General features: G+C 42.0%; 1 protein-coding gene across 1 annotated transcript in view; it reads right to left on the reverse strand.

Moving 5' to 3' along the window:
• Window positions 1–24,035, reverse strand: part of Akap6 (A-kinase anchoring protein 6) — a 348,238-nt gene extending 324,203 nt beyond the window's left edge. The window contains exon 1 of the mRNA XM_035445579.1: window positions 23,706–24,035. Within this exon, the coding sequence (XP_035301470.1) occupies window positions 23,706–24,035 (330 nt within the window). The remainder of the gene's footprint in view (window positions 1–23,705) is intronic.
• Window positions 24,036–27,768: the final 3,733 nt, after the last annotated feature.

A 27,768-nucleotide genomic window follows, 5' to 3' on the forward strand; every position in this document is an offset into this window, starting at 1 on the left:
TTTTTAAAAAACGATAGGAGAGATCAATTTCTAGTAGCTACTAGACCTTTAAGAAATTTTCACAACTAGTTAAAGTGCAGAGAACAAAAGTTTCTGTCAGGCTCAGCAACACAGAAAACATCTAGATCATTCCCCCACATCCCTCAAAGCTTAGGGACCATCCAGGAAGTGGAGTGGGAAGACCTTAAGAGCTGGAGGTTGAGGAGGACTGGAGTGAAATCATATCTTCTGAACATGACATGACTTCTGCCCTCATAAAATCACAGTAGCTGTGGTTGCCTACACAGTCAGCACTCCAGTCAGACGGGACTCACAATCCCCCATCTATAGGGAACAAGTGAAGTCCTGAGTGAATTGCATTGTTGACATAGGCATAACCATTTTAAGGACTACAAAGGACCCATAGGAGTGGCAAAGCCTTCCCTGGGTGAGGTTGAGAGGGCTGGCAAAAATTCCTCTGGTCTGAGTGTGGATGTCGATAATACCTACAGAAAATGCCTGTCTATAGCTCCTCCCCTCCCCTGCCCTTGATTATGGCCTGAAGACAACTCTACTAATAGACTGTTCCTACCAAGATTAGCTAGACCTTCCCTCTTGCTCATCTGTATACCATAGACCCCCAGCTCCCTGTTAAGCCACGTGCAATAACCATGCCTCCCTGTTTAATGTCTGCCCCGTCCCCTTATACAAATAAGCACACTGATATATAAGTACACTGAGCTTCTGGGTTACTGTGGCTTCTCTATCAGAGAGCATAGACTACCCCATCCCAGCTTTTCTGTGTCCATGTGTTCCCTGCGTTTGTCATTTCTTCATTCCCTCGTCCATCCAGTTAGGTCAATCCCTGGAACTGTGTAGAATGTGGAACCTACCTCTAGTTGAGGCACTATTGACAGATGATGGCTCCTGTGGGAAAGAGACTCAGTTTTCTTTAAGGGTGTAGCTCCTAGTAGGTCAACCACACAATAGTAGAAGGCCCCACACCCATGTGCATATGAGCAGCACACATTAACCCAGGTAGGCTATTTAAAAAAAAAGAGGACACAATCTGGGGTGGGGTGAGGATGGATGTGGCAGGAGTTATAGAGGGGTTGTAGGGAATGAGTATGATCAAATGCATTGTGTCCATGTGTGAAATTCTCAAAGAACAAATAGAAAATATTTTTAAAAACAAGACATCTCCAATGAAAGCAATCCCGAAGAAGGCTGGTAGTTACAGTCTTTCAGGAAAGGACTCTGAGGCCCTTTCAGACCCAGCTGGGAGGGCCTGCCCATCTGTCTGGTTTTACAGGCCAATCACAGTCTCCTGCTTAACTTGAGGATGGCTGTTCTCATGGGTTCCTATTTTTAAAGTGAACTAAAATTCAGAGTTGAGCTAAACACAGAGCATCTGAAGGCATGGCCAAATAATCTGCTTCTAAGGAGCCATGCATTTCTAACTTGCCATTTGAAAGGAGCACATTAGATCTGCAATTTGGCCTAGAGAGTTGGTGTGAAAAATTCTAGGATTGCTGCAGCAATTTCAAGTGACTGGTAAGAATTTTGTGGCCTGACTTCCAAGTGCCTGGCTAGCCTTTTTAAGTATTTATTCCAAGAATAAACTAAATAAATGTCAGTTCTCAAACACAGGCCTAACTTTTATGTTCCAGTTGACAAGATCATTTCCAGGCTGCATCCTTGGGAACTGTGGGGTGGATGGAAGGGAGACACTGGGTGGAAAAGTAAAAAGGCTAGGGGATTAAATTAGCCCATGTGCTGGTAATGAGACCTGGTACCTCATTTCACTTCTCCAGACTCTCCCCTTCTTGTTTGTAGAAAAAGCAGGATAACTGGATGGTCTGCAACCCCATTCTCTCCCATTGTAAGACCCAAAACAGAGCCGTCTTACTTCTCTCAGTGTCCTTGGGAAGTTCTGCTTTCATGGCAGCATGCCTGTACTTCCAACCACAGATGATGATTCTGGAGCCATGGGCTCTGCCCCACAGGGAGTCTGAAAGGCTGTGTTTCTTTCCAATCTCTACTACCACTCTTTCCTTTGTGTTAAACTAGGTAGCAGAATGTTCGAGGCTCCCCACCGCTATCCTAACAACTATCAGACAAGTTAATATAAATACACACATGGCAGCAGCACTTCATTTTCATTTTTAAAGTATTAATGTGTTTATGCTACTTGCAGCTCATAATAACCTAGAGAGGAACATGGCTGGTTGCTATTTTAAATTGAAAGTCTAGTGACTTAAAACAAGCCAAAGGACTATACTGTCATTTGATACAGCTGATAATGGGTAGTTCAGCAAGATAAACCAAACTATGCCAATATATACCAATGCAATTTTAAACATTTACCGAAGTATGCAAAGACAAATATGCAAGAAGTAGTCATGACTGTTTTAGTAACAGAGAAAGTATAAGCAATCTATAAAGCCATCAGTAGATTAGCAAAATAAACTAAGGATTATCCAAGCAGTGGAGTACAATGAAGCACTGATAGTAAAAACAAAGGACCCTAAATGATAGTGTAAAACAAGACCATGACTTATCCTTGTCTGGGAGCACAGGTATGGTGAGAAGAGCTAGGACATTAGCCAGCTCTACACATGAGACTCCTCATGTACAGAAATGATTCTATCATACTCACTACACTTACACTGTGAGCAGTAGGATTAAAGAATTGAGTTTTTTGGTTAGTTTAAGTTCACTTAAATTAGATTCAATTCAAATTGGTCATGTGGTCAGAGGCTACCCTACTGGATGGGATGGTGAGGCAGATATAGTTACTTTATATTCAGAAAAATATGTAAAAAATCAACAAAGACATCATTAACAACAAAAAAGTAATCGGCCTGCATCTTGAGGACAGCCAGGAGATATTTCATCAACAGCAACTTAAGCAGAGTAGCAGCTGTGCAGGGACCAGGGCGTGGCTTATGCATGTGGTTTCCCTGCCGTGCATGTCTGTGCTCCTTGGAAAGTTTCCTAGATACCAGTCCCCACGCCCACAAATAGACCTGTGCATGCCAAGAAAGAAGAGTCTGCTGTGCTGGCTCGGCAGGAACAGGCCAGGGAGAGAGGAGGATAATGGAGGAAGCAGAAAGTGGAGGCTGGAGCACTGAAGGCCCAGTCCTATCTCCTGAAAGGGGATAAATTATTCAACTCCTGCAATGGGTTCCTAGTAATTAGGAAGCTCGTGTTTTCTACTTACCAGCTTTGATTATATCAAAATGGATGGAGCAACAAAATACCACATTTTCTCACATAGCAGCCATCCTCAAATACAAAGACAGTCTTGAGAAATCAGGCAAACCAGCTAACAGCTAATGTGATTTTAGACCTGCACAAAGCAAGGGCAGAGGTCGGGGTTTGGTATGCGACAGTGTTCCCCAAGTCTGGTCTATTTGCAGATATGAAGCTCTTCCCCAGTCAAAAAAGAGGTTTTCATCACCAGCTTATTAGATGAGAAAAAAGCCAAGCTATTGCCTTCCTCACTTGTGCTTTTCCCAATTTGGGCTCTTAGTAATGAAGCATAGTAAATAATATATTAAAGATTCCAGATTTAAGGACGCTTTCTGGGCTGGGAGAATAGCTCAGTTAATATAGCCCTTGCCTGGCATGCACAAGGCTCCAAGTTCAATCCCCAGAATATGCAGGGGGGAGGGGGTGGGGGAGCAGGTATGGAGGGGAGGGAAGGAAGGAAAAGAAAGAAGAGGAAGGGAAGAGGAAAATAATCAGTCTGTAAAGTCTTTGCTTTACAAGCACTAGGACCCGAGTTCAATCCCCAGAACCTACTTAAAAATGGCAGGTGTGGTGGCAAAAGCTTGTAATCCCCATGCTGAGGAGGCTACACAGGGACATCCCTGGGACCCCTGGCCAGCCAGTCCAGCCTATGTAGTGAGCACAAAGCCAATGAGAGATGTTGTCTGAAAGGTGGACAGCGCCTGAGTAATGATGCCTAAGATTGTTCTCTGGCCTCCTGCAGACACACACACACACACACACACACACACACACACACACACACACACTACATGTATGTGCTTGTACATATCAAGAAGCATTCTTAAAGACCAGCATTGTAGAATTCTTTTTTTTTTTTGGTGGTTAATTTTTCAATGTGTATACATGCATGTGTGTGTGCGTGTGCGTGTGCATGTGCATGCAGCAGGTAGATGCACACCAGAGGCCAAAGAAGGATATCAGTGTCCTGCTCTATGACACTCTGTCTTATTCGCTTAAGCAGGGGCTGCCAATGAATCTGGAGCTAGGCTGCACCAGCAAACCCCAGTGACACCCCCACCCCCATACACACACACACACACACACACACACACACACACACACACACACACTACTAAAATTATAGGTATACACAAATGGCCATATCTAGATTTTTACCTGGGTTCTGTGAATTTGAGTGTAAGTTGTCAATACTTGTAAGCATTCTTACCCACGGAACTATCTCACTGCCTCAAACAATATCATTCCTAATCAAACAGACAATAACATAAAGGAATTTCTCAATTTCACCTTTTAGAGGGGGAAAAAAGGCTCTCATGGAGAGATTAGGAAAGAGAAAGCTTCTGGTGTAGATCCTCTTTGTTACATGAAAATGACTTCCTAGGTGGAAACATTGAAAATTTCATTATCATGAATGCTGAGGAAGATTTAGAGACATCAAGTCCTGTGTGCTGGAATCTGGGGGAGAATTACACTGACAATGTGGAACCATTTTTATCAATGATGGGAAACCAGGTTTATTTTTATCATATTCTATTGAGTATAATTTCAAACAATACACAGTCTGCTCCTTTAAAGCATGAATAAAGCTAATTTATTGTGTTTTAGCATCTAACAGTAAATTATATAAGATTCTAATTATGACTGGTAGTATATGCAATTGCCACAAATCTAACACATACACACACTTACCTGTTCACTCCAGTCACAAAAGTGGCAGGCAGTGTTTTAGCTAGGAAACTGTCATAATTAGATTTAGTAAGAGTTATGTGATTGCTGAGGAATTTCAAAGTTCTACACAATGGTCTTACTCAATTTTAGCAAACTCAGGTAAGTGTTTACAGCTAAGGATATTAAGGTTTACTATAGAAGTTACTGTATTGCTTGTTTTCTGATTTCTAGAACCAGGCCTGCATCTGCATACTCAGGCACTGTCCACTCAGCCTTGCTCTTGGCTCTGGTCACCTAACCCACAGGAGAGAAGGAGTGATAACTCACTGACTGGAGAATCCCCACTCAGTACAGTGAGCTGGTTGATATTGGCTACTCAGTGAACCTCCTTTATTCCCAGCATGCTTCTGAAGCCTCTGCAGCAGCTTGCACTAAATGAGTCATCATCTAGGAAGCAGGCTGGGACATCCCAATATACAGTGTACACTCTAGAAGATAGCTATTACCTTAAGATTATTCTCCATTGCCATGGCAGTCACAGCCCTCACACTTACACTGGGTATTTAGGCCTGAGGCTATGGCTCCATTGGCCATATGCTTACCTGGCATTCACAAACCTGTGTTCCATCCACAGCATTGCATAAATTGGGGTAACAGTGCATGCCTGTGACCCTAACCCTGGGGAGAGGGTGGTAGCAATAGGATTGAAAGTTCAGGGACACCGGGCATTGGTGGCGCACACCTTTAATCCCAGCACTCAGCAGGCAGAGGCAGTCGTGAGTTTGAGGCCAGCCTGGTCTCCAGAGCGACCAGGATAGGCTCCAAAGCTACACAGAGAAACCCTGTCTCGAAAAACCAAAAAAAAAGAGAAAGTTCAGGGTCATCTGAAGCTACATCACAAACTCAAAGTCAGCTGGAGATACAATAGGTGTGGGTGGAGGGAGAGAAAGTATGGTGACCTTACAGTCAAGGTCTCCTTCGGATGCTCCTGAGCTGTTTCCATCTATCCACTATTTTTTAGGCTTAGAGCTCTTTCTTCCCTCGAAAAGGGTGGGCAGTAAGATGCTCAGTTGGTAGAGGCACTCATCACCAACTGTGACAGCCTGAGTTGCAACCCTGTGATCCACAGGCTAGAAGGGGAGGATCAACTCCCGTAAGTGGACCTCCAACTCCCATACATACATGCACATGAAATAACAAGTAAGTCAAATTTCAAAAGCCTTCCTTTTAAATGACCTCTGCTGTTAATTCTTGATGTGAATGCAAGCCAACACATTGCTTATCCTAGTCATTTACTTTTAGGACGTTATCTCTAAGTACCAAAAGAGTCTCAATAGAGGACAAAGGAGATTCAGATGTTAAATAGAAAATTAAGAAGTTAAAGCATTTTGTTTGTTTTGAGAGAGGATCTCCCCATGTCATCTGGGCTGGCCCCACATTGAGTCCTCCTCCCCCCACCCCCTGTCCCGTCTCCAGGATGCAGAGTTCTTCTTCCAAGGCAAGGCTCCTGCTTTGCAAGACTCTGCAGCTAGAAATGGAGGTTTGTCAAAGCCTCTGATGTTCAAGTAAAATAAGAAACAACATAAAGGCCCCAGGTGTCTATAGTCTACTAAATATAAAACAGTGCAACCAAGCGTTCTTCCCATCTCTCTAACTCTTCCCATTGGGGCATAGTAGGGTTCACTTGGAGTCCTCTGTGAAACAGAATATAAAATTAAAATATGGGCAAGCATGTATGTGAAATGGCTTATAGTTTTCATCACATTGTCAAAAATATTACTAATATAAAAAAATCAATACAGACTAGAATTAGAAAGACTTGCTTTCTATGTTTCAATATATGTCATGGCCTGGGGCAGAAGTGAACACTGTTCTGCTAAATGGCTATAGTATTAAAATGACTCCTAATAACTTACTATTACATCTATAGATGACAGCATTTCTCAACCCTCATCAAACAACCTTCTCCTTGCTGTAGATGGCAAATAACGCATAGACTCTCAACTTCTCAACATGCCAAGAACAAGACACGCAGCATGCTAAGCCCTAAATGAGATATGCATATCATCCTCCATCACACCATCCTCCCATCGCGTCATCCCCCAATACGTCATCCACCCCGTTATCCTATCATCATCGCCATCATCATAGCATTATCCTTCATCATCATTTATCATCCCCTCTCATATCACAGAATCAACAAACTGAACATTTTTCTTAGGAAATGCTTAGTCATCTTCACATATCCCTAGTGGTAGGTACCCTGTACTTTCCTCGATTAAACCAGGATCTAGAAGAGGGGGCTTTACTGCAACATCAAGTCAGTGGCAAAATTTGGACACTAGATTTTGATTCCAGTTCAGGCAGGAAAAAGAAAGGAGGAGGAGAATGGAGAAGAGAAGGAGGAGGAGGAGAAGGAGGAAGCAGCAACAGCTGCTACTAGTGGTGGTACTGCTATTGACTAACCTGATATCAACTTCATCTGATCTATAGACATTTTCTTCCATTGATAGATGGCTTTGGTCCTGGACTTCATTAATTAAACTCTAAGTGCATTTCCTCTCTTCTCCTGGGTGCTCTCCATTATGTAGAAGGCACACTGTGCACCTAAGTGTCTCTGGGTTCCTGCTGTAACCTTTGAAGCCACCGTGGCAGTTGCTGGGAAATAGCATGAGTTAGCATCACTTCACACTGCCCAGGTCTACAGAGAATGGAAAGAAATTACTATTAAGGCTGCTGACTGGTTTAGGGCAATGTTAGAGTCAGAAACCTACTTCCTTTCCAACATGAAGTTCTCAGTGTATGCACTGAACTGATAAAGACTTTCAGAAAGATTTATCTCAGTGCAAACTTTGGGTTATGTTGACTGGGATTTAGGACTGGGGATACAGCTCTGTGGGAGAGCACTTACCTACCATGTATGAGGCCCTTGGTTTGAACCCCAGAACTCCAAAACAGCTACAAAACCCAAGCCACAAACAAGAACAAACCAGTCTGTTGTCCATGATATTTTTAAAAATATTAAATATGGCTGAGTCCATACCACCAAAATTCAGGTTTCTCTAGCCAACTTCTAACCCCTACATTTCTGTGAATAAGTGTGCTAATTTAATACTGCTTATGAATGTGTTTTATTATTTCTCTGAAATACAACTTAGAAGTCATGGTATCCTGGTATGCTATTGTCATTTGTAGGAAGAGAAGCAGGGAAATGTTAAGAGGATCCTGTGAGAACTCAGTCATTCAAAGTCCAAAAAAAAAAAGTATTGGCAATTTTATACAGAGAAATAGCAGTGGTTGCTTGGCCCTGAAAGGCTTAAAGAGTTGGATGGGTGTTGGAAAAAGCAAGTGAAGTTTCCAGGTCATTACACTGGTCCTAAGACACAGGGGGAGAGGACTGTGAGAATAAGGATGGACAGACACAGGGAGGCCTTCTGATGGAGCTGCAACCTCGGTGTGACAACCAACTAAGAGTTAGATGTGAGGGAAGTCCCTGTGACCGTACAATCCATTCTGTAGTGCCTAGTTGCTGTCATTATATAAGGAGAGGAATATGAACATTTTTAAAATGTTTCTGTTGGAAATAGGATTCTTTTGGTCCATCTTTGACTGATCTATAAAAATGTTAATAAAATGTTGCATCAAATAAAATAATTTTGATTTGATGAAGAATAAAATATACTGAATTGGCTTTTCAAAAGAGAAGCCCTAAAACTCTATTACATGAACACATAGCAAGTACACAGTCTTTATAAATATTTGGGCTCTAAACTTTATAAATTTCTCTTAGAAACCTGCAACACATTCACAGACTTGCATTTTAAAAGATGTATTGAATTTTAGGAAAACCACATTAGATAAGTTATAAAATATTTATTCTTATTTATGGTCTTGTGAAAGACAAAAATATATAGCTGCCCATAGAACTGTAGGAGAAGCTAAGCCCAATGTTTTTGAACCACCCCCAAAAGAAAACAGATGTCTACCAGCTTTGAGAAGAAAGTTAATCATTTTTTCAAACATTTTAAAAGTCTACAATGTAATTTATGAAAATTGAATAATGAAGACTATTATTAAAGCTATAGATACTGCATGTTTATACCTAACAGGAAGAGATGCAAATATATTACAAGAAAGCAAAAGGGAGAAAAAAATGCAAAAGAAAATGCAGAGTCACACACAAAAGAATAATGTCTTTGGCACTCATCTGAGCAGAGATTAAATGCATTTGGACTCATCTACTTTACTGTAAAAGACCACAATCCAGTAGATTTACATCTTCGGGGCTCAACGATCAGAATTCACATATTTATAGAGATGCAAGAAATCTGGGAATCTCCAAGGATGTTTAACAAGCTAGTCTTTCCATGACAATGGAAGATCTGTGTGTGCACATACACAAACCCTACATTGGTCTGTTTGGAACACAGCAAAGGAAACCTTAAATGTCCTGTCATATTTTCCTATCTCCTAAAGAAAACTATTCTTTAGTGATAACAAAATGATTTACCTTTAATTATTCACAACTTTAAAACTGCAAACAGAACTTTGATGGCCAGGACTTCTCCAATTCATATTACTTAAGTGCCGAGTGTACAGGAGTCTTTGTCTAGAACAATGTGAAAACATACTACACTGAGTTTCCAGGAGTGGGAGCTAGCCACAGGTCAGGAGAATTCCCTCAACCATCACAAGTATAAGAATATTGGTTTGTTTTGCAATCAAAAGAATAACCAGAGGAAACTGGTTAGTGCTGATTATTTTCCCTCACCCTATTTCAAAGCCATGCCATGTATCAAGGGAGGTATACAGCTAGAGAGAAGAAAAAGAGACCCCTCCCTGCAGAGAGAGCAGACAGCACTCTGTCCACGACCTAGCTTCAGTAGACAGCTCAAGAGAATATGGGGAAACCCACAGAAAGACTCGCCAGCTTGGCCTGCAGTTTGGTTTTGTGAGTAGGCACTTCAGTTGTCATTTAGAGGGTATGTAGCCTGAGGAGCATGATGATTCCACAGGGAGAGAAGAACTTGTCCTAGGGCATGGCTTTCTGGGGGGGTCTGGCTTGTGAGAGGTAACAGAAGGCAAAAGCTGAAGGAGCTCCAGGCCAGCAGGGTTAGATTGTGAAGATATTTCAGAGACCATGTCCATACACCTCTACATTATATGTGGGAGGGAAGCTGGAAGGTGCAGAACGTAGGTCTGTAGTTAAAATATGTTTTTAAATGACACTTCACTCTTGGTTGCTTTGAGAAAGAGGAGTGGAGATTACAGAAAGGAAATAGTCTTTGCTGGCGTTTGAAGAACTAGAGACAGTGACAAGCTGTCTTTTTATCCAGCCACTGATGTCTGGCTCTCATCACTTCAGAGATGGATTCCTTCAGCAGGTGCAGTATCGATTACCTTTGCAGCAGTAAAGGTTTGCACTGAGGACATTGGTGACACTATTATTTGATGATCACTGCATGCATGGGCTTTGACAGAAATTTAGTTTCTGAATCAAAGAGGGAAATATAAGAAGCAGCACTTTTCTCCTTGTAAACTAAAACTCCAGGGGACATGGGGCCATTTCTTCTTCCTCCAGTGAAGAGCATATCACTTTTCATGTTGTATTGTATGCATTCCTTTTCCACTAGATGATGTATTTGGCAAACACGACTTATTCAAATAATGATGAAAATAGAAGCAACTTATACCAAAATGTTCACTGATAACAGCCATGCAGATGGGAGGTTTCAAATCTGATTCTCTCATTCTATTCACTTATACACAAAGAAAAATTGCCCAGCCCTATCCAGAAGAGACTGACGAGGGTGACAAAAGCTAGTGGCTTGCAATTCCCTGCTCACCCCAGGTTATAATAGGGATGATGGGCTTTGTGCTTGATGGGTTTTTTGATTTTCTTTCTACTTTCACCACCCAAGTCCAGCCACAGTGTCACTTAACAGCCTATACCCAGCTCATATCTCTCCTGTCCAGATCATCCTATAAACACTGGTAAACTCATACTAAGACAGAGAGAGGTTTTTTTTTTTCATTTTAAATCACATTTTACCTTTATAGATATTTTTGTGACTGTTCAATCAAGCCCCACAGTTCATTGAGACACTTTGGTTTTCATGGTCTTCCAAAGGTGGAGCCCAAGCTCAATAATGTATCATCTTCTGTAGAGTGTAGGAAACCACCCTTCTGTCCTTGGGGGGCAAAGTGCTCTTTGTTCGGGCCATTTCCCTGGAACAAAGTGGCTCTATAAGGCTGCATGGGAGGAACACAGCTTCATAAAAAACAAAAAACATTCATATGTAATCTGTGTGGCCTCGGGTGAGCTGCCTCCTGTCTTGACCCTTGTATAAGATGATATCCACTTCAATAAATGATAGGGAATAGGGGCTGGAGAGATGACTCAGAGGTTAAGAGCACTGGCTGTTCTTCCAGAGGTCCTAAGTTCAATCCCCAGCAACCACATGGTGGCTCACAACCATCCGTTATGAAATCTGGTGCCCTCTTCTAGTGTGCAGATATACATGGAAGCAGAATGTTGTATATGTAATAAATAAGTAAAAAATTAAAAAAAGAAACTGTTTTTTAAATGATAGGTAACAAAAGCTTTCTTTTTTCTTTAAAAAAATTAAGAAAATTATATATGATTTATATTCTGACCAAAAATGCTAACATCTGCATGTTTATTCTCTTGTCCACTTTTGTCTCTTCTGACTTTATGAGGTGTCCTAGTTAGTGTTACTGCCACTGTGATGAATACCATGACCGAAAGTAAGTTGGAGAGGAAAGAGTTTATTTGGCTTACATTTTCATATTATAGTCCATCATTGAAGGAAGCCAGGATAGGAACTCAACAGGGCAGGAACCTGGAGGCAGGAGCTGATGCAGAGGCCATGGAGAGGAGCTGCTTATTCATTTGTTCTTCATGGTTTGCTCAATTGACTTTTCTTATAGCACCTAGGACTAGGAGCCCAGAGATAGTAGCACCTACAATTGGAAGTGTCTCTCCTATCAATCACTAATTAAGAAACTAGACATCAAAATACCAAATAATTCAATTAAAAATGGGGGTACAGATCTAAACAGAGAATTCTTTTTTGTTGTTTTTTTCTCTTTTTTATTAATTTATCTTTTACATTAGTGTTAGGTCTTGGACCCACTGCCAGTGGCCTCATATATTGTCCCAGTCACACCATTGTCACCTATATTAAGGGGTCTAGTTTGGTCTTATACAGATTCCCCATTTGTCTGACTTGAGTCAGTGATGTCTCACTAGCTCGGGTCAGCTGATTCTGTGGGTTTCCCCATTATAAACAGAGAATTCCTAACAGAATGGCCAAGAGACATTTAAGGAATTAATACCCTTAGCCATCAAGGAAATGCAAATCAAAATTATTCTGAGATACCATCTGACACTATCAGAATGGCTAAGATCAAAAACACTGATGACAGCTTATGCTGGAGAGGATGTGGAGTAAGAGATGTGGTCACTCCTCCATTGTTGGTGGGAGTGCAAACTTCTACAGCCACTTTGAAAATCAGTATGGCAGTTTCTCAAAAAATTGAAAATCAATCTATCTCAAGACCCAGCAATACCACTCCTGGGCATATACCCAAAGGATGTACAACCATACCACAAGGACACTTGCTCAACTATGTTCACAGCATCATTATTTGTAATAATCAGACCCTGGAAACAACCTAGATGCCCATCAACCAAAGAATGGATAAAGAAAATGTGATATATTTACACAAGGAGTATTATTCAGTAGAAAAAAAAAAAAACCAATGACATCTTGAAATTTGTAGGCAAATGGATGGAATTAGAAAAACCATCCTGAATGAGGTAACCCAGACTCAAAAAGACAAACACAATATGGACTCACTCATAAGTGGATATTAGATATAAAGCAAAGGATAACCAGGCTACAATCTACAACCCCAGAAAAGCTAGGTGACAAGGAGGACCCTAAGAGGGACACACATGGAGGCTCCCAGAAAGGGAAAACAGTTAAGATCTTCTGGATAAACTGGGAGTGGGGTAGAAAGGAGGGGATGGGGGATGGGATCATGAGGGATCGAGAAGACCCAATTTGGGGAGGAACAGAGGGCAGAGCAATGAAAGAGATATCGTGATAGAGGCTGTGGAGTTATCGTGATGGGGTTATGGAGAAACCTAGTGCTAGAGAAAGTCTCAGGAATCCACAAAGATGACCCCATCTAAGACTCCTAGCTATAGTAGAGAGGGTGCCCACACTGGCCTGCCCCTTTCATCAGACTAGTAACTACCCTACTTGTCATTATAGAACCTACATCCAGTAACTGACAGAAGCAGATGTAGTGATCCACAACCAAGCACTGGGCTGAGCTCCTGGAGTTCAGTTGAAGAGAGGGAGGAGGGATCATATGAACAAGGGGGGGGTCAAGATCATGATGGGGAAACCCACAGAGACAGCTGACCTGAACCAGTGGGAGTTCACAGACTCTAGACTGACAGCTGGAGAACCTGCATGGGACCAAACTCTGAATGTGGGTGACAATTATGTGGCTTGATCTGTTGGAGTGGGGGGCTGGCAGTGACACCAGGACCTATCTCAGGTATGTGAACTGGCTTTTTGGAGCCCATTCCCTATGGTGGGATACCTTGATAAGCCATGAGTCAGATGACTGCAGACTGTATTAAGTTGACATAAAACTAGCCAGGACAACTGACCCTTTGTCAATTGACTGCAGACTGTATTAAGTTGACATAAAACTAGCCAGGACAACTGACCCTTTGTCAATTTGACACATAAACGTATCACTGTTGAGCTATAACCTTTCCTCTCTTATTCATCCCCAAATTACACATTAACATCAACATCACAATATAAAGCATTTACAAAATTTGGAAGTCCCACAGACTTTACAAATCCAAACAGTTCAAAATTCAGTCTCTTTAAAAACCAAAATCTAAATCACTTCTAAAAACTAAAAAGCCCTTTTAAAATTCTGTCTCTCAATTATGGGCTCCTATAAAATCAAAAATAAGCTAAACACTTTACTTCAAGAGCAAAGAACCAGGGCACAGTTAAAATCTGAAGAAAGCAAAACAAAACACCAAAGTGTAAATAACTCAACATCTAGTTATCTGGGATTCATTCACCATCTTCTGGGCTCTACCAAAGGGCTTGGGTCACTTCTCTGGCTCCACCCTTGGCAGCACACACAGATTGTCTTCCAGGACCAACCCGTCTCCACTTCACACCCAGTGCTCTTCTTGGTGGTTATCCCATGGTACTGGCTTCTCCAAATTACCAGGGTCTTCTGTTGCAACTGTGCTGCACTTTCACCTATAGCCTCTCTTGGGCTTTCTTCAGGGACTTCAATCTAACACAGTGCCAAGCCTCAGATGCTCTCCATGACCCCTTCAGGCCTTTAAAACACATAGCACCTGTGTGATTCTTCACTACCAAGTTCGACTGCCAGCAGGAGGTACACCTTGACTGCTTCCTGAACATGAATCCTGAGAAAACACTTTCCAGAAGACTTCATCCAGATGTTGATCTCTTCTTAATTACCACTAATTACTCAGCCCCAGCTAACCAGCATCAATTGTCCAAGTAACTGAAAATTTCACTTCAGTGGTGCCAGTCTCTTGTTATCATGACTGACACTTCATCTGCAGCTGACCAGACACATCAGATTCTTAACTCAAATGCCCAAGTAGAGTCTTTGCTTCCCTTTGAACCTTCACAAGCCAGGCCTCCATCATCTGTGTTGCTCTCAACAGTCTCATTTTCCATTGAGCTTTCAATAATCAGAGGCTTTTCTAGCCCAAAGCTCCAAAGCCCTTTCACAATCATCCCAAACACAACATGGTCATGTCTGTCACAGCAATACTCACTCCTGGTGCCAACTTTGTCTCAGTAAGTTATCTGGATTACATTTCCACATTTCTGTTTGTCACTGAAGGAAGTCAGGACAGGAACTCAAACAGGGCAGGACCCTGGAGGCCATGGAGGGGTGCTGCTTACTTGTTTGGTCCTCGTGTGGTTTTCTCAGTCTGCTTTCTTATAGCACCCAGGATCACCAGTCCAGGAATTGCACCACCCACAATGGCCCTCCCCCATCAATCATTAATCAAGAAAATGCCCTACATCTGGGTCTTATAGAGGCATTTTCTTAATTTCAGTTTCCCCCTCTCAGATGACTCTAGTTTACATCAAGTTGGCATAGGATAAGCCAGCATAATAGGTCACCTACAAAACTGAAAAATTCCAATGAGTCATCTGGGAGCCCTTTCTCCTTGAAACCATAACTTTAAATCCACAGCTCTGTTGTTGGGAGAAGGGAGAAAGCACAGAAAAGCAAAAACTCTCTCCTCAAAACATTTCAAAGGTTCATCACTTCTGGCTGTGTACTGAAATCATACATCTCTGTGAAGATGGATGCCATGGTAACAACCAAGTTTCAAGACAGCTGAACTGCAGCATGGCCAGGATGATAACTTTTAAAGCTTCCTGAATATTCCTGAAAATTCTGCTATGCAGCCAAAGGCAAGAACTAAAGGCTTTCACATGCAGTACCTGGAAGCCAATGGAGTTGTTAATGTTTCTCACTCAATATTCATCTCCAATTCCAGCCACCTCCTAATGAGGATAGCAAGAAATCACATGCTAGTAGAATTTTAGTTTAATTCAAGCAGATGCTCCCTTCCTTTAAGATATGAGCCTTCAAAGAGCATAGACTGGACAAAGCAATACCAAACAATGAGTAGAGGGAGGAAAGCTTCTTCCTGATTCAGAGAGACACTAGCATTTCATTTCCATCCTGACTTCAAGTTGTTCATCTATGATAAATGAAAATACCCATCGATTTCATAGGTAAGCCCCAGCATAGCCATTTCACTTAAGTGTACAGTACAAAAGAATCAGGCACACGCATTCACAGTCATTCTGTTTCTTATGCCTCAGAATGGGGGGGGGGTAGGCCAAGACACTAACACATTGGGCTTCATGCTCAAAAAACATGTAAGACTGTCAAAGTGACTCACTTTTCCCATCCATAAGAGTGGGTTCTTGTGAGGAATAAAAGACAATAACTCCTGACACATATTGGGAATTCTATGAATACTACTGAACAAAAAGCTCTCTAGGTGAGAGGAAAGGGTTAACTCATAGCCTCCCTTTTAATGGCCATCCCTGCAACATCTGCCCCTTTAGACCATACAAATAGATGGCTATTATTGCTGAGTGATAGGTAAGCCAACATTTGAAAGGAACAACCCCCAGAAACACTTCCTTAATCAAACTAAGGCCATTTTCTTTAGACTTTCCTTCTTGGTCTCAGTTTCAAATGTCTCTATGACATTACTTTAAATTGTGTTTTAATGATTTCTTTCCAGTGTTGTAGTCTGTGGTACTCCTCATTTTCAGTATTCCTTTTTCTAACTAAAAGCACATAGCTCAACCATCTGGTAGTTTTCTAGGGCCACCTGATAATTGGCATGCATTCCCATTCTGAGTTCTAAATGTGTCAGTCCATGTAGCTAACACTTACACACAAACATCTCTATAACAGGGATTGGGCAGATGGCTCAGTGGTTAACAGAACTGGCTGTTCTTCCAGAGGTCCTGAGTTCAATTCCCAGCAAACACATGATAGCTCACAACCATCTAAAATGAGATCTGGTGCCCTCTTCTGGCATGTAGGCAGACATACAGGTAGAACACTGTATACATAAATAAATAAATAAACAAATTTTTAAAAATCTGTCTAACGATATATATCCAGCCCCAATAATGATATTTTCCATGTTGCTTTGCCCAATATTCTTTTAAAGATTTATTTTTACTTTATGTGTATTAAAGTTTTGTCTAAATGTATGTATGTGTATGTTCCATGTACATGCCTTGCTCCCAGAGAGAGATCAGAAGAGGGCATTGAATCTCCTGGAACTGAAATTAAAGTTATGAGTCGACATATAGATGTTAGAAACAGAACCTCAGTCCTCTGCAAGAGCAGCAAGTACTCTTAACCACTGAGCTGGCACCAACTTGCCCAAGTCTTAACCAAGAATGTTACCAGTAGTTCAAAAAAAATGTGCTGACACTTAGATCATATCTACAAGTCTTACTGAAGCTATAGTCATCACTCAGTAGCCCCAAAGTATTCATTCAGCACTTAACCTGACTTCCAGCATTGGCTGTGAAGTGAGGAGGAACAGGGGGATGATCACTTGATAACTGAGATGGATCGCCAACACCCTTCAGCTCTGCCCTCTGTTTGCCAAGGCTGTTGTGAATACTAGACAAACAAGTACCCCTAAGCAGCCTCCAGTCCTTTTCCTTCCTTTCCTTGAAGGAAAAAAAAGGCTTTGAGATGTAGTCTGCTAAGTTGTGTTAACTGTCCACAAGCTTACTATGTAGCACACTTTACTGGTAAATAATTTCAGATGTTATCACATGACCTATACACTAATCATTGTGGCAACTTTCTACTAATCAACATGATGAAGCCACAGTCCTGCAAGCATGATGGTCCATGCCTGAATCTGAAGCACTTGAGAAAGGTAGAATTCAAGATTATCCTCACTGCCTAGTGAGTTTGAAGCAGCCTGAGCCACAGGATACTCTATCTCCAAAATAAATAAATAACTTTTAAAAAAGAATGAATAAATGAACAAACTTTGGGTCATAGAAGCCATCTTCTAAAGATCAGCCAAAATGACAAACACAAAGGAGGGGTCCCCACTACATGTTCTCCAGGCCTTTTAGGAAACATGGCACTGATCCTTTGGCCACATACATGGGAATGCACAGAAGGAGAGTACTATAGATACTCTGAGTACTGTTCCCAAAGGAATTTCCCCATGAGTGTCAGCACAGCAAAACTGAAAGAGTCTTCATCACTCAGCATGTCATTGCATCATTGTAAACAAGTTAGGGGAAAGATCTTTGCCAAAAGAATGAATGTACATCTTGAGCATATGGAGTGCCTGAAGAACCAAGACAGCATCCTGAAAAGGGTGAAGGAAAATGATCAGAAAACAAAAGGAAGCAAAAAGAACACCACCTGAGTTCAACTGACGTGCTAGCCTGTCCAGAGAAGCACACCTGGTGAAACTAACAGAAAGGGGCCTGAGTGGCTCGAGTCCAGCCCATTTCCTAGGAATTCATGGCTTAATGGACAAAAGGAAATAGAATACTTAGACTGTAGAGTGTTTTTCTAAAATTAAAAAAGAATGAAATGAAAAGGAAAAAGAACACATGTTCTCCAGGCCTTTTAGGAAACATGGCGCTGATCCTTTGGCCACATACATGGGAATGCACAGAAGGAGAGTACTATAGACACTCCCTAGACACTTCACTACTCATATGGATTTCAGTGCCTTTTAGTAATTTATAAGTAATGGGCATTTTCACAGCTGGAGGCTCCGAAGCCGTGACCAGGCACCAGCAGAATAGGTACGTACGTAGTGAGGTCTTGCTGCTCTGAAGTAGGCATCTTCTCTCTGTGACCATCAGTGATCTCACTCAGGTTGGTGGTGCCTGTGTGACCACTGCCACTCTAAAGCTGCGCTTCTGAATGCCACACATGAATTTTGGGGAGAGACATTCAGGCCATATTATACATCAATCAAAAAGAGATTCTAGGTTGGAGAAATCTGAGCTTGGGGAAAAGAAAAAAAATTTAGTTTTCATCTCTGTTTATCAAGTCCTATTTCAAAGTCCTGAGACAATGGAATATACCTTTGATGGTGGCAATTTAACAAACATTCCATTAAGTTTTAACCCAGGAAAAAAAGGTCATAAGGCACAAAACAGTACCTGATTAAGTTTATGTGCATTATATCTTCTAAACTTTGAATGTATGTAAAAATATTGAGGTAATTTGAGATTGGTCTAGATCAGTGACTATTAAACCATTCTAACATTGGCTCGGAAAAAAGACATGAATTTACATCATGACCAAATATGTATACATGTATATTAACTATAACCGAGCTTTACAAAACAGCACTCATCCTTACAATTCTTATTGGCTTTAGTAACCTCACTAAATCTATTTCACAACTTGCAAAATGGACTGAAATTTTTGTTCTGGAAAAATAATGGCTGAAAAGACAAAAAGGAAAAATGCTATTTTTCACAGAAAATAAGTGTTTATCTTCAATCTCCTTTAAGATCTGCTGTGTTTACTCAGAGGTGGTAGGAATTGAAAGCTTCAGACTCTAGAGTGGGGTCACATGAATGCTAAGGTCAGAATCCTCCAAACCCCCAACTATTTCTGCAAGCAGTTCAGTTCACTCAGAATTGGGTAGGTCTAGAGTTTGGGGGGAGGGGTGCTTTAGAAGCATTCAGTCAACCTTAGCTGTGGACCCTGGACTCCATAGCTGTCACCTTTGGGCCACTGCTGTCATCTTGATCAGAGCTCTCTTGTCATGCTTCTGTAACAGCAGGAGAATGTTCTTCCCTCTGCTCCTTGGCCATTCAGGAAGCCACCTGAACCAAGCACTCCTCCTCCTCCTCTCTTAGGTTTTCCACTCATACTGCTCTGTTCCAGGGCTGGGAACACTACGTGCCATAACCCACCATTGCTCTTCCTCTCTGCCATATTGGCACACCTCTGGGCCCCATGAATCCTCTCCTAGGAAGCCCTCACCCCTAGATTTCCAGCACCTTTACATCATCAGGCACAGCTGTGCAATTTCCAGCTGTGGAGAAGATATAGCCTTTCCCCAGCAGGCCTCCCAGACCCCATGTGAGCTTGTGGGTGTTGGGATTAACTCCCAGATGTCACAGACATCCCGGTCAGAACATCTTGTAAACAGAGATTTTTACCCAATGTTCTAACTTTGAAAATCAAAGACACAAACACAAATCATATGTGATGGTGGTTTAAAGTAGATTTTGTAGTCAGGAATTGATTCCAATGAAGCCACTTCCAAAGTTCTGTTTACTTACAGGCTCCATCACTCATTCCAGCCAGGCCAAGCCTTGCCTCTTCCCCGCTATCATGTCTCCAGGCATACAAACAGCATTCTCCCTGAGGAGGTGCCTTGCCTACTTTGCCTGTTTAGCACCCAGTTGCATACATGCAGCCAAGGTCTCAGCATATTTTAAGGTTCTTAGACAGCTTCTCTTGTGAAGTACAACTTCCAAACCTGGGGCGGGTAGGGCCAATTTCTAAAACTGGTTCAGCTGCTTCTCGTACTTTTTACTAGGGAATATCCAGAAAGTAGAAAATAAAATATGCAAGCTGTGTGTTCAGTTTTAACAATAATGGAGAAAGGATTTAGTATAAGTCAGTTTTCCTGAGACTATTTTTTTTTTAATCTTAAGGTCAATTTTGTTTTGTTTTGTTTTTTCACTTGCAGTAACCGTCACTCCCCCGTGGAAACTTTGTAATGATCATTAGCTCAATCTGGAGCTTACAGTCAAATGTCCCCTAAGAACTTGGAAACAAGGGAGGTAACAGTGGTGTGGTGGTGTGAATAAGAATGGCCTTCAGAGGGTCATAGATTTGAATGCTTGGTCAATAGGGAATGAAGCTACTTGAGAGGGATTAGGTGTGGCCTTGGAGGAAGTAAGTCATTGAGGGTGGGCTTTGGGGTTTCAAATGCTCAAGCCAGACCCAATCTCTCTCTCTCTCTCTCTCTCTCTCTCTCTCTCTCTCTCTCTCTCTCTCTCTCTCTCTCTCTCTCTCTCTTTCTCCCTGCTGCTTTCGGATCTAGATGTAGAATTCTAACTACATCTCCAGTACCAGGTTTGCCTTCATGATACCATGCTCCTTGCCTTGAAGACAATGGATTAAACCTCTGAACTAAGCCAGCCCCAATTAAATGTTTTCCTTTATAGGGTTTACTATGGTCATGGAGTCTCTTCACAGGCACAGGAGACTGACTAAGACAAGTGGTGCCTGAGAGAGAAACTTTAAGACCAACGCAATGACTACAGACAAAGTCACCTTTAGAGAATAAGAGTAAGGCTGGGGATGCAAAGAACCTGCAGGCTTGTGTTTGCACTGATACCACAAGGCGCAGGGGCAGGAGGAGGGGCAGGGGGAAGTAAGTATCAGAGTAAAAGTTTGAGTATTTAATCTGTGTATGTGTTCATATGTGTCCACATGGAGCCTAGAGTTCAACCTTGGGTATTGTTCCTCAGTAGCCACCCACCTTATTTGTTGAGGCAGGGTCTCTGACAAACACCTGGAGCTGCTCACAGATGAGGCTAGGCTGACTGACCAGCAAGACCCAGGAATCCCACTGTCTCTGTCCTGTGCCCCAGCACTGGGGTTACAACTGCATCCTACTGTACTAAGATTTTCACATGGTTCTGGTGATGGGACACAGGTCCTCGTGTTTTTCCCAGCAAGTACTTTACCGACTAAGTTATCCCTTCAGCCCCTGAAAGTATATTTACTGATCAAAATAATGCCAATTAATCAGTAAAACAGAAATAGAGAGAGAGAATCTGGTAGTTCCCCAGGCTGAATCTGAGACTTTAGATACAGTTACAGATTCTCCTCAATGGGAAAACAACACCCCAAACATATTTGAGCCCTTGATTTACCCAAAGTTTTCATCTGACTTCAGTCTTCACGGAACAAGCACACTTGCCATATTCTTTTCAAAACACAAGGAGGTGCTGGACATAAAGACATGAACTCACCTATCCAACTCTACATATGAACTGACCCCATACTTAGTGCCCTGGCCGGTCCTAAGCAATGGGGATAACAGAGAACTAGACAATCTTGTACAAAAAGCAAACAAATGGTATAATTTCATAAGATAAAAAATAAATAAAATGGGATACTCGTTAGATAATACCTAGGAGAAAGAGGTAGGTGTTTTAAGAAAAGGCATGAGGAATTGCTGGTCTAAGAATTTAATATACGACCATTGATAAAGCCTACTGTGAACATTTTCCAAAACCATTTTTTCAATGAAGTTTTAAAAAAGTGTACATTAATATAATGGCCGAGAAAACCATGTTAAAATGACTTAAAATAAGCACTATAAAGGCTGTGGGAGGTTCATAGACAATGAGATGTTTGTGTGTGTGTTCCCTTCACCAAGCACAAAATAGGCCTCAATTCCTCTCCCAGTGAGTGGATGTTGGAACGTGGTTGTGCCCCTGGCTATCAGCTTGATGAGGATCCAGAGTCAGCCATGCAACGATGGGGAAAGAGTCTCTAAGCAAAAGGAACAAGGAAATCTACAAGGCAAGAAGCCACTTGACATTTCTTCTGGTGTTTCTGGAGCTTTAAAGATAAGGGTGAAGTGGGAGTATCGTGCCAGAGACCCAGACAGTGAAGAGTCAAAAGAAGAAACCTGAAGCAAGAGATTGGCATATCCTGATGAACATCTTTTAAAAAGTAGCTGCCAAGTGGGAAATCAGCTGCTAGGGTAGTAAAGACAAAGGAAGTAAGATTTGTTACGAGGCTGTCAGTACCTAGGCAAGCAAGGGCATGGTGTGGTGGGCTGGCCACAGTAATGATATCAGTGAATGAACTGAGGGCTCATCTGGGGAATGGGTTCCCTGTTGGTAGAGATTTATGTGTGGGTAGAGAGTCTTGCTTTTGCCTGGCAAAAATCAGTCCCTTTACCGTAACTGGGACAATTAGGGGAGGACTAAGAGCAATTGAGGGGACATCTCCAACTTGAGATACCTGATAAGACACAAGTAGAGAAGCCAGGTAAGAAGCTGGGGTTTGCAACATTAGGGGGACATTGAAACAGATACAGAACTGCTGTGGTCTCTGGCTTCTTGATCAGCTCCTGCCTCCAGGTTCCTTTGCTGAGTTCCTGGCCTGACTTCCCTCAGTGACAGACTATGACCTGAGAGTTGTAAACTGAAATAAACTCTTTCCTCCCAGTCACGGTGCTTTATCACAGCAATAGGAATGTAACTGAGATTCCAGTCACAGGATCTGAGGCACCAATCTGAAAAGGCTAAGCCAGATCCACTCTAAACATTGAGAAACATACACTCTCTTAACTGCACATCTCTCTTCTATGGTGGTTAGAGCCTGTAGATCATTTCAGAGTTAAGATCTAAGAATCTGTTTAGCCTTTTACTACATTTAAGGTAAACCAACTTAGGTAAAAGAATCTTCCCAAGGACCCCATCTAGCATGAAGTTTATATAAGGTCTATGCTATGTAGCTTTTCCCTCAAGGACCTGGGAGAGAGAAGAGGCTATTGAAGGGTAGAAGTCACAATGTATATTTTTGGAGCCCCTCATTTAATTGTATTCTCACTAAGACCTCCAATTCTCTGTATTGTGACACTTTCCAAAGGTCTCCAGAAGCCACAGACAGTTTTCAAATGTCTGACTTTAGATCGGTTGTTATAAAAAGCTCCTTTCTCCTGCATGGTACAGTGTCTTTGCATGAAAGATCACTCTACAAGGAGACCGGTGCCCTTCCCACCAGGGGAGAAACCACTGGTGGCCTCAAAGACAGCCGAAGGTACTAATCACATGACCTGCTCACCATCAGGCTCAATACTCTACCAGGACAGGCTTTCAGTAAGCCTTTGTAATTGTTCATAAGATCCTTTATTCTCCACAAGAGATTCCTGTGAAACTGTACAAAAATGCCCCTCCCTTTCCTTGTCTCTCTGTTCTATCCTCAAAGGCCAGTTTTGCTCTAGATAATTGGCATGCGTAGCAAAATTAGAAGAGAGATCAATGATCTGTGTTTACCATCAAGAATAATGGCTTCATATTTATTACTCTATTTTCCCCCTGGACTCTTCCTCCTTGGCAGTCATAGAAGTGAGACTAGACTCCTTTCCAGACGACCTGCCTTACCTTTAGCTGGACCAGATGCACATCCACATGCCTGCTGTCTGCGTCCTGCTGGACAGAGTACGTCAGGTCACGGACCCTCTCTGAGGTCATGCGGAGCCAGGTCTCAATCTCAGGCAAGTGTAGCACAATCTTCCAATCAGCTGCTGTGTGGAGAGGGGGTGGCTTTCCGTACTGCTGCTCAGCATCTATGTCCTTCATGGCTTCTTCTTCCTCTCCTCCTCCCTGCTCCACAGTAGGTGTCATATTGATGGCCATGGGGGAAGCATCAGTTGCCATGGGATCCGGGTCCTGTGACCTCAGTGGGGAAAGTGTCACACTCATGGTTAACATGGAGAAATCTAAGCCTTACTGCTTTCCAAAACAGCTGAAAGGCAAAAGGAAATAAGAAAGCAAAGTCAGACTAGATTGCCAAATAAAGCAACGATACTTCACAGAAGAAACAGGGTTTCTAAATAAAGCTAGATTTCTAAATTAAGAAACCATTGCTCATAACGAAACAGAAAGAGATGTTTGATTTTCTACATTATAGTCCCAAGACCCAGTATGTAACATAGTGGTGCCATCTCACCAAATACCCATTTCCCCTCATTCCTTAGTAACAAAATACTGAGATTTTAGCTGTGAAGATTGCTGCCCAGAATTTGGAATTACAATCCCTATTTCCTTTGTAGCTAGCTATGGCCTTCCCTGTAGTCAAGTTCTGGCCAGTGAGAAGTAAGTGGAATTGGTATGTAGAAATTCTGAGAGCTGTTTCAAGGGACTGACTGAGCTAGAAGATGCTGCCTTCCTGCCATTATGCTTTCCCTATTGTTCCAGTCTATGTTGTAGACTCCATGGCCGGAGTTCTAGCTCCCGTCAGGCCAGGGTGCTACTAGAAGAGGACAATGTAGCACAGGGCTAGGGACATGGGTTCAGTGGGATACCAAGGAGCCACTCTGTCAGCCTTGTTGACATGTGAGAGAAAAGAACAAACTTCTGTTTTGTTGAAACAATGATTAATAGGGGCTTTACTAATGTATCCATGCAAACATCATTTTGACTAAAACCAACATATTCAATACATGAATAACTAGAGGAGTGCATTCTAATTATGAAACACACTGTGCTGGCCTCAGATTTTGTTCATTTTGGAGATTAGACAGACAGACAGACAGACAGACAGACAGATACATGGATGATGGATAAACTTGTAGCAGTTAGTTTCTCAAGAAATAGATTATACCAAATAGGTCTATGTCTATCTAACTAATGATGATTACTTAATGCTAATATAGCTTGCTATATTAATATGTGGTTATGTTGAAAATTACAGAGGCTTTGGAATTTTAAGAGTAACAAACCGTTCTGACACACACTAGAAAAAGGTTACCAGGTAGATGAGAATCACAAGTGCACATCGTGGTGAACTAAATCTACCTTTGAGGATAAAGTTAGTCACTAACAATGATCCTGCTATAAACTCACCTGCCTCCCGGCAGTGGTCCAACATAAAGTACCCTGTGGCTCTTACAGTTTCTAATAAATGGATGTTATTTCAGTCTCAGGAGCAGCTTCTACTCAAGGCTAATGGATTTCTTTGTATTTTACAAGATTGACAGTTTGAGGGTTTTTTGTTTTTTTTTTTTAAAAAATACATTCAAGTTATAATTTCATTACTGTAAAGCAGCTGACCAAAAGTTCAGAAATTTAATGTGATTATCAGAAAATAGATCATATTTCTTCAGATTCATAATATTCACTCAGTGACTGACTTTGCTTTCTATTGCTGTAATAAGGGCTATGACCACAGCATCTTGAGAAGTAAAGGGAAGGAAAGATCTATTTTACCTCCTAGGTCATAGTCTGTCATGAAGGGAAGTCAGGGCAGGAACTCAGTGCTGGGACCTGGAGGCAGGAGCTGGTGCAGAGGCCTTGGAGGCTACCACTTACAGGTATTGCTCAGCCTGCTTTCCTATACAACCCAGGACCAGCCCAGGGGCAGCACTGCCCAAAGGGCACTGACATTAGTCATTAATCAAGAAAAAGATTTGCCCAGAGACAAACCTGATGGAGGCATATTCTCAATTGAGGTTCTGTCTTCCCAGATGACTCTAGCTTGTTTTAAGTTGACAAAAAAAAAAAAAAGAACCAAAAGAAGAACCAAAAAACCCCAAACAAACAAACAAACAACAACAACAACAAAATCCACAGTAACCAAGGCAAAGTTATTCCTACCAACTGATATAGTCAGGAAAATAAATCAAGATAGCTCCCGGTATTTAATTGTCCACACTGGAATGAGCATGGGGAATAACTAGATCTGCTCCCAGCTGACAAAAAATGCTTACTAGTAATTTACCCCTGTATTCTTAACTACACTTCCAATCTGCAGTATATGCAATATAATCCCCTCTTGACTTCCTCCCTCCCTTTCTTTCTCCCTCTTCTCTCTACTCCCCCTCCCTCTCCACCCTCATCTCTCTAATAAAGTCCCAAGCAGCACAGACTGGCTTTGAGAATTTGATCATCTTTCCTCTTGCACCCAAATGCTGGGATGACTGGCAGGTCCCACAATGTTGGGCTCCCCTTTCCTAACTTCTTCAACATCTAAATTTTGAGTTAAATTTGTCAGTGAATTTTCTGAAGCAAAGTCATTTGCAAAACACAAAACACATGTCATGAAGTTGGTTGACCCCTTTGGTGTCTGCCTTTTAAGATAGCTTTTGGGTTAACTCAACAGCTTTCTCCACCTAGGTGCAGGAGGGAGAAATACACTCCTCATATTTTTAACCACTCTTATGTTCACTTTTTAAAATAATAATAATACTAGACTTGGCTAATAAAAGTGTTGAAAGATAACAAATTTGACTGAAGGGTTCCAACCACAGGAAGATTGAGCTAGCCCAGTACACAAGCCACACCCCAACCTCATGCCGGCTTGGATTCTGACTTCTCAAAACACATCTAAAATATTAACCAGTCCACTGCTTTCTAAGGCAACCATATCAAATCTCAATCTCAGAGAAGGGAACCCGATACCAAGGTTAATCAAGCTTGCTTATTCAAGGACAAAGAACTGCTTACAAATGGAGAACACACTGATTGTCTAAGAAACTAGACTGAGCCAAGGGGACAATTAAGAGCCAGAGAGTGGGCACAGAACTGCCTCACATACACATATCGTCACCCACTTCTACAAGACCTGTGTATAACTAATGTGTGGAACCTACTGACTACAGGCTTTTCAGGTTTTTGTTTTGTTTTGGGGGGACAGGGTTTCTGTGTATAGCACTGGCTGTCCTGGAACTTGCTCTGTAGATCAGCCTGGCCTCGAACTCAGAGATCCACCTGCCTTCTCTTACTGCCTGTTTTGTGAGATACCTAAACCAAGTGATGCACATTCTACCTTAGACTGGAGAATGTATTAACAATCAGTTCATCCACATGTCAGAGAATGATCTTAACACATACTTCCACATATGCTATCAGGCTACATAGAAACGAGCGTGTGCATTTACTCAATATCTTTCAGCCTTCGTTTCCGCATCTGCAAAATAAAGGGACTCAACTAGATAAACAGTAAGATCTCACTGGAATCCAGATGCAGAGAAGGACGAGTGAAGAGCAAAGGGGTCCAGACCAGGCTGGTGAAACCCACAAAAACAAATGACCTGAACATCGGGGAACTCTTGCTCCCCAGACTGATAGTTGGGATACCAGCAAGGGACTGATCCAAATCCCAGGAACATGGGTTTCGTGAGGAAACCTCGGAAGTCTACGGGACCTCCTGTAGTAGTTCAGTACTTATCCCTAGCATAAGTGTGGACTTTTGGGAGCCCATTCCACATAGAGGAATACTCCCTGAGCCAAGACACACAGGGGTAGGCCTAGGCCCTATCCCATAGGATACCATAGACTCTGATGACACCCTATGGAAAGCCTCACTATCCAAGGGGAGCAGAAAGGATATGTGATAGGGAGGGTTTTAGTTGGGGGGGTGGTAGGGGAAGACAGGAGGGAGAAGGGAACTGGGATTGTCATGTAAAACAATCTTGTTTCAAATTCCAATTTTAAAATCTGCAAA

Source organism: Cricetulus griseus, chromosome 5 (genome assembly GCF_003668045.3).
Source record: "Cricetulus griseus strain 17A/GY chromosome 5, alternate assembly CriGri-PICRH-1.0, whole genome shotgun sequence".
Lineage (NCBI taxonomy): Eukaryota > Metazoa > Chordata > Mammalia > Rodentia > Cricetidae > Cricetulus > Cricetulus griseus.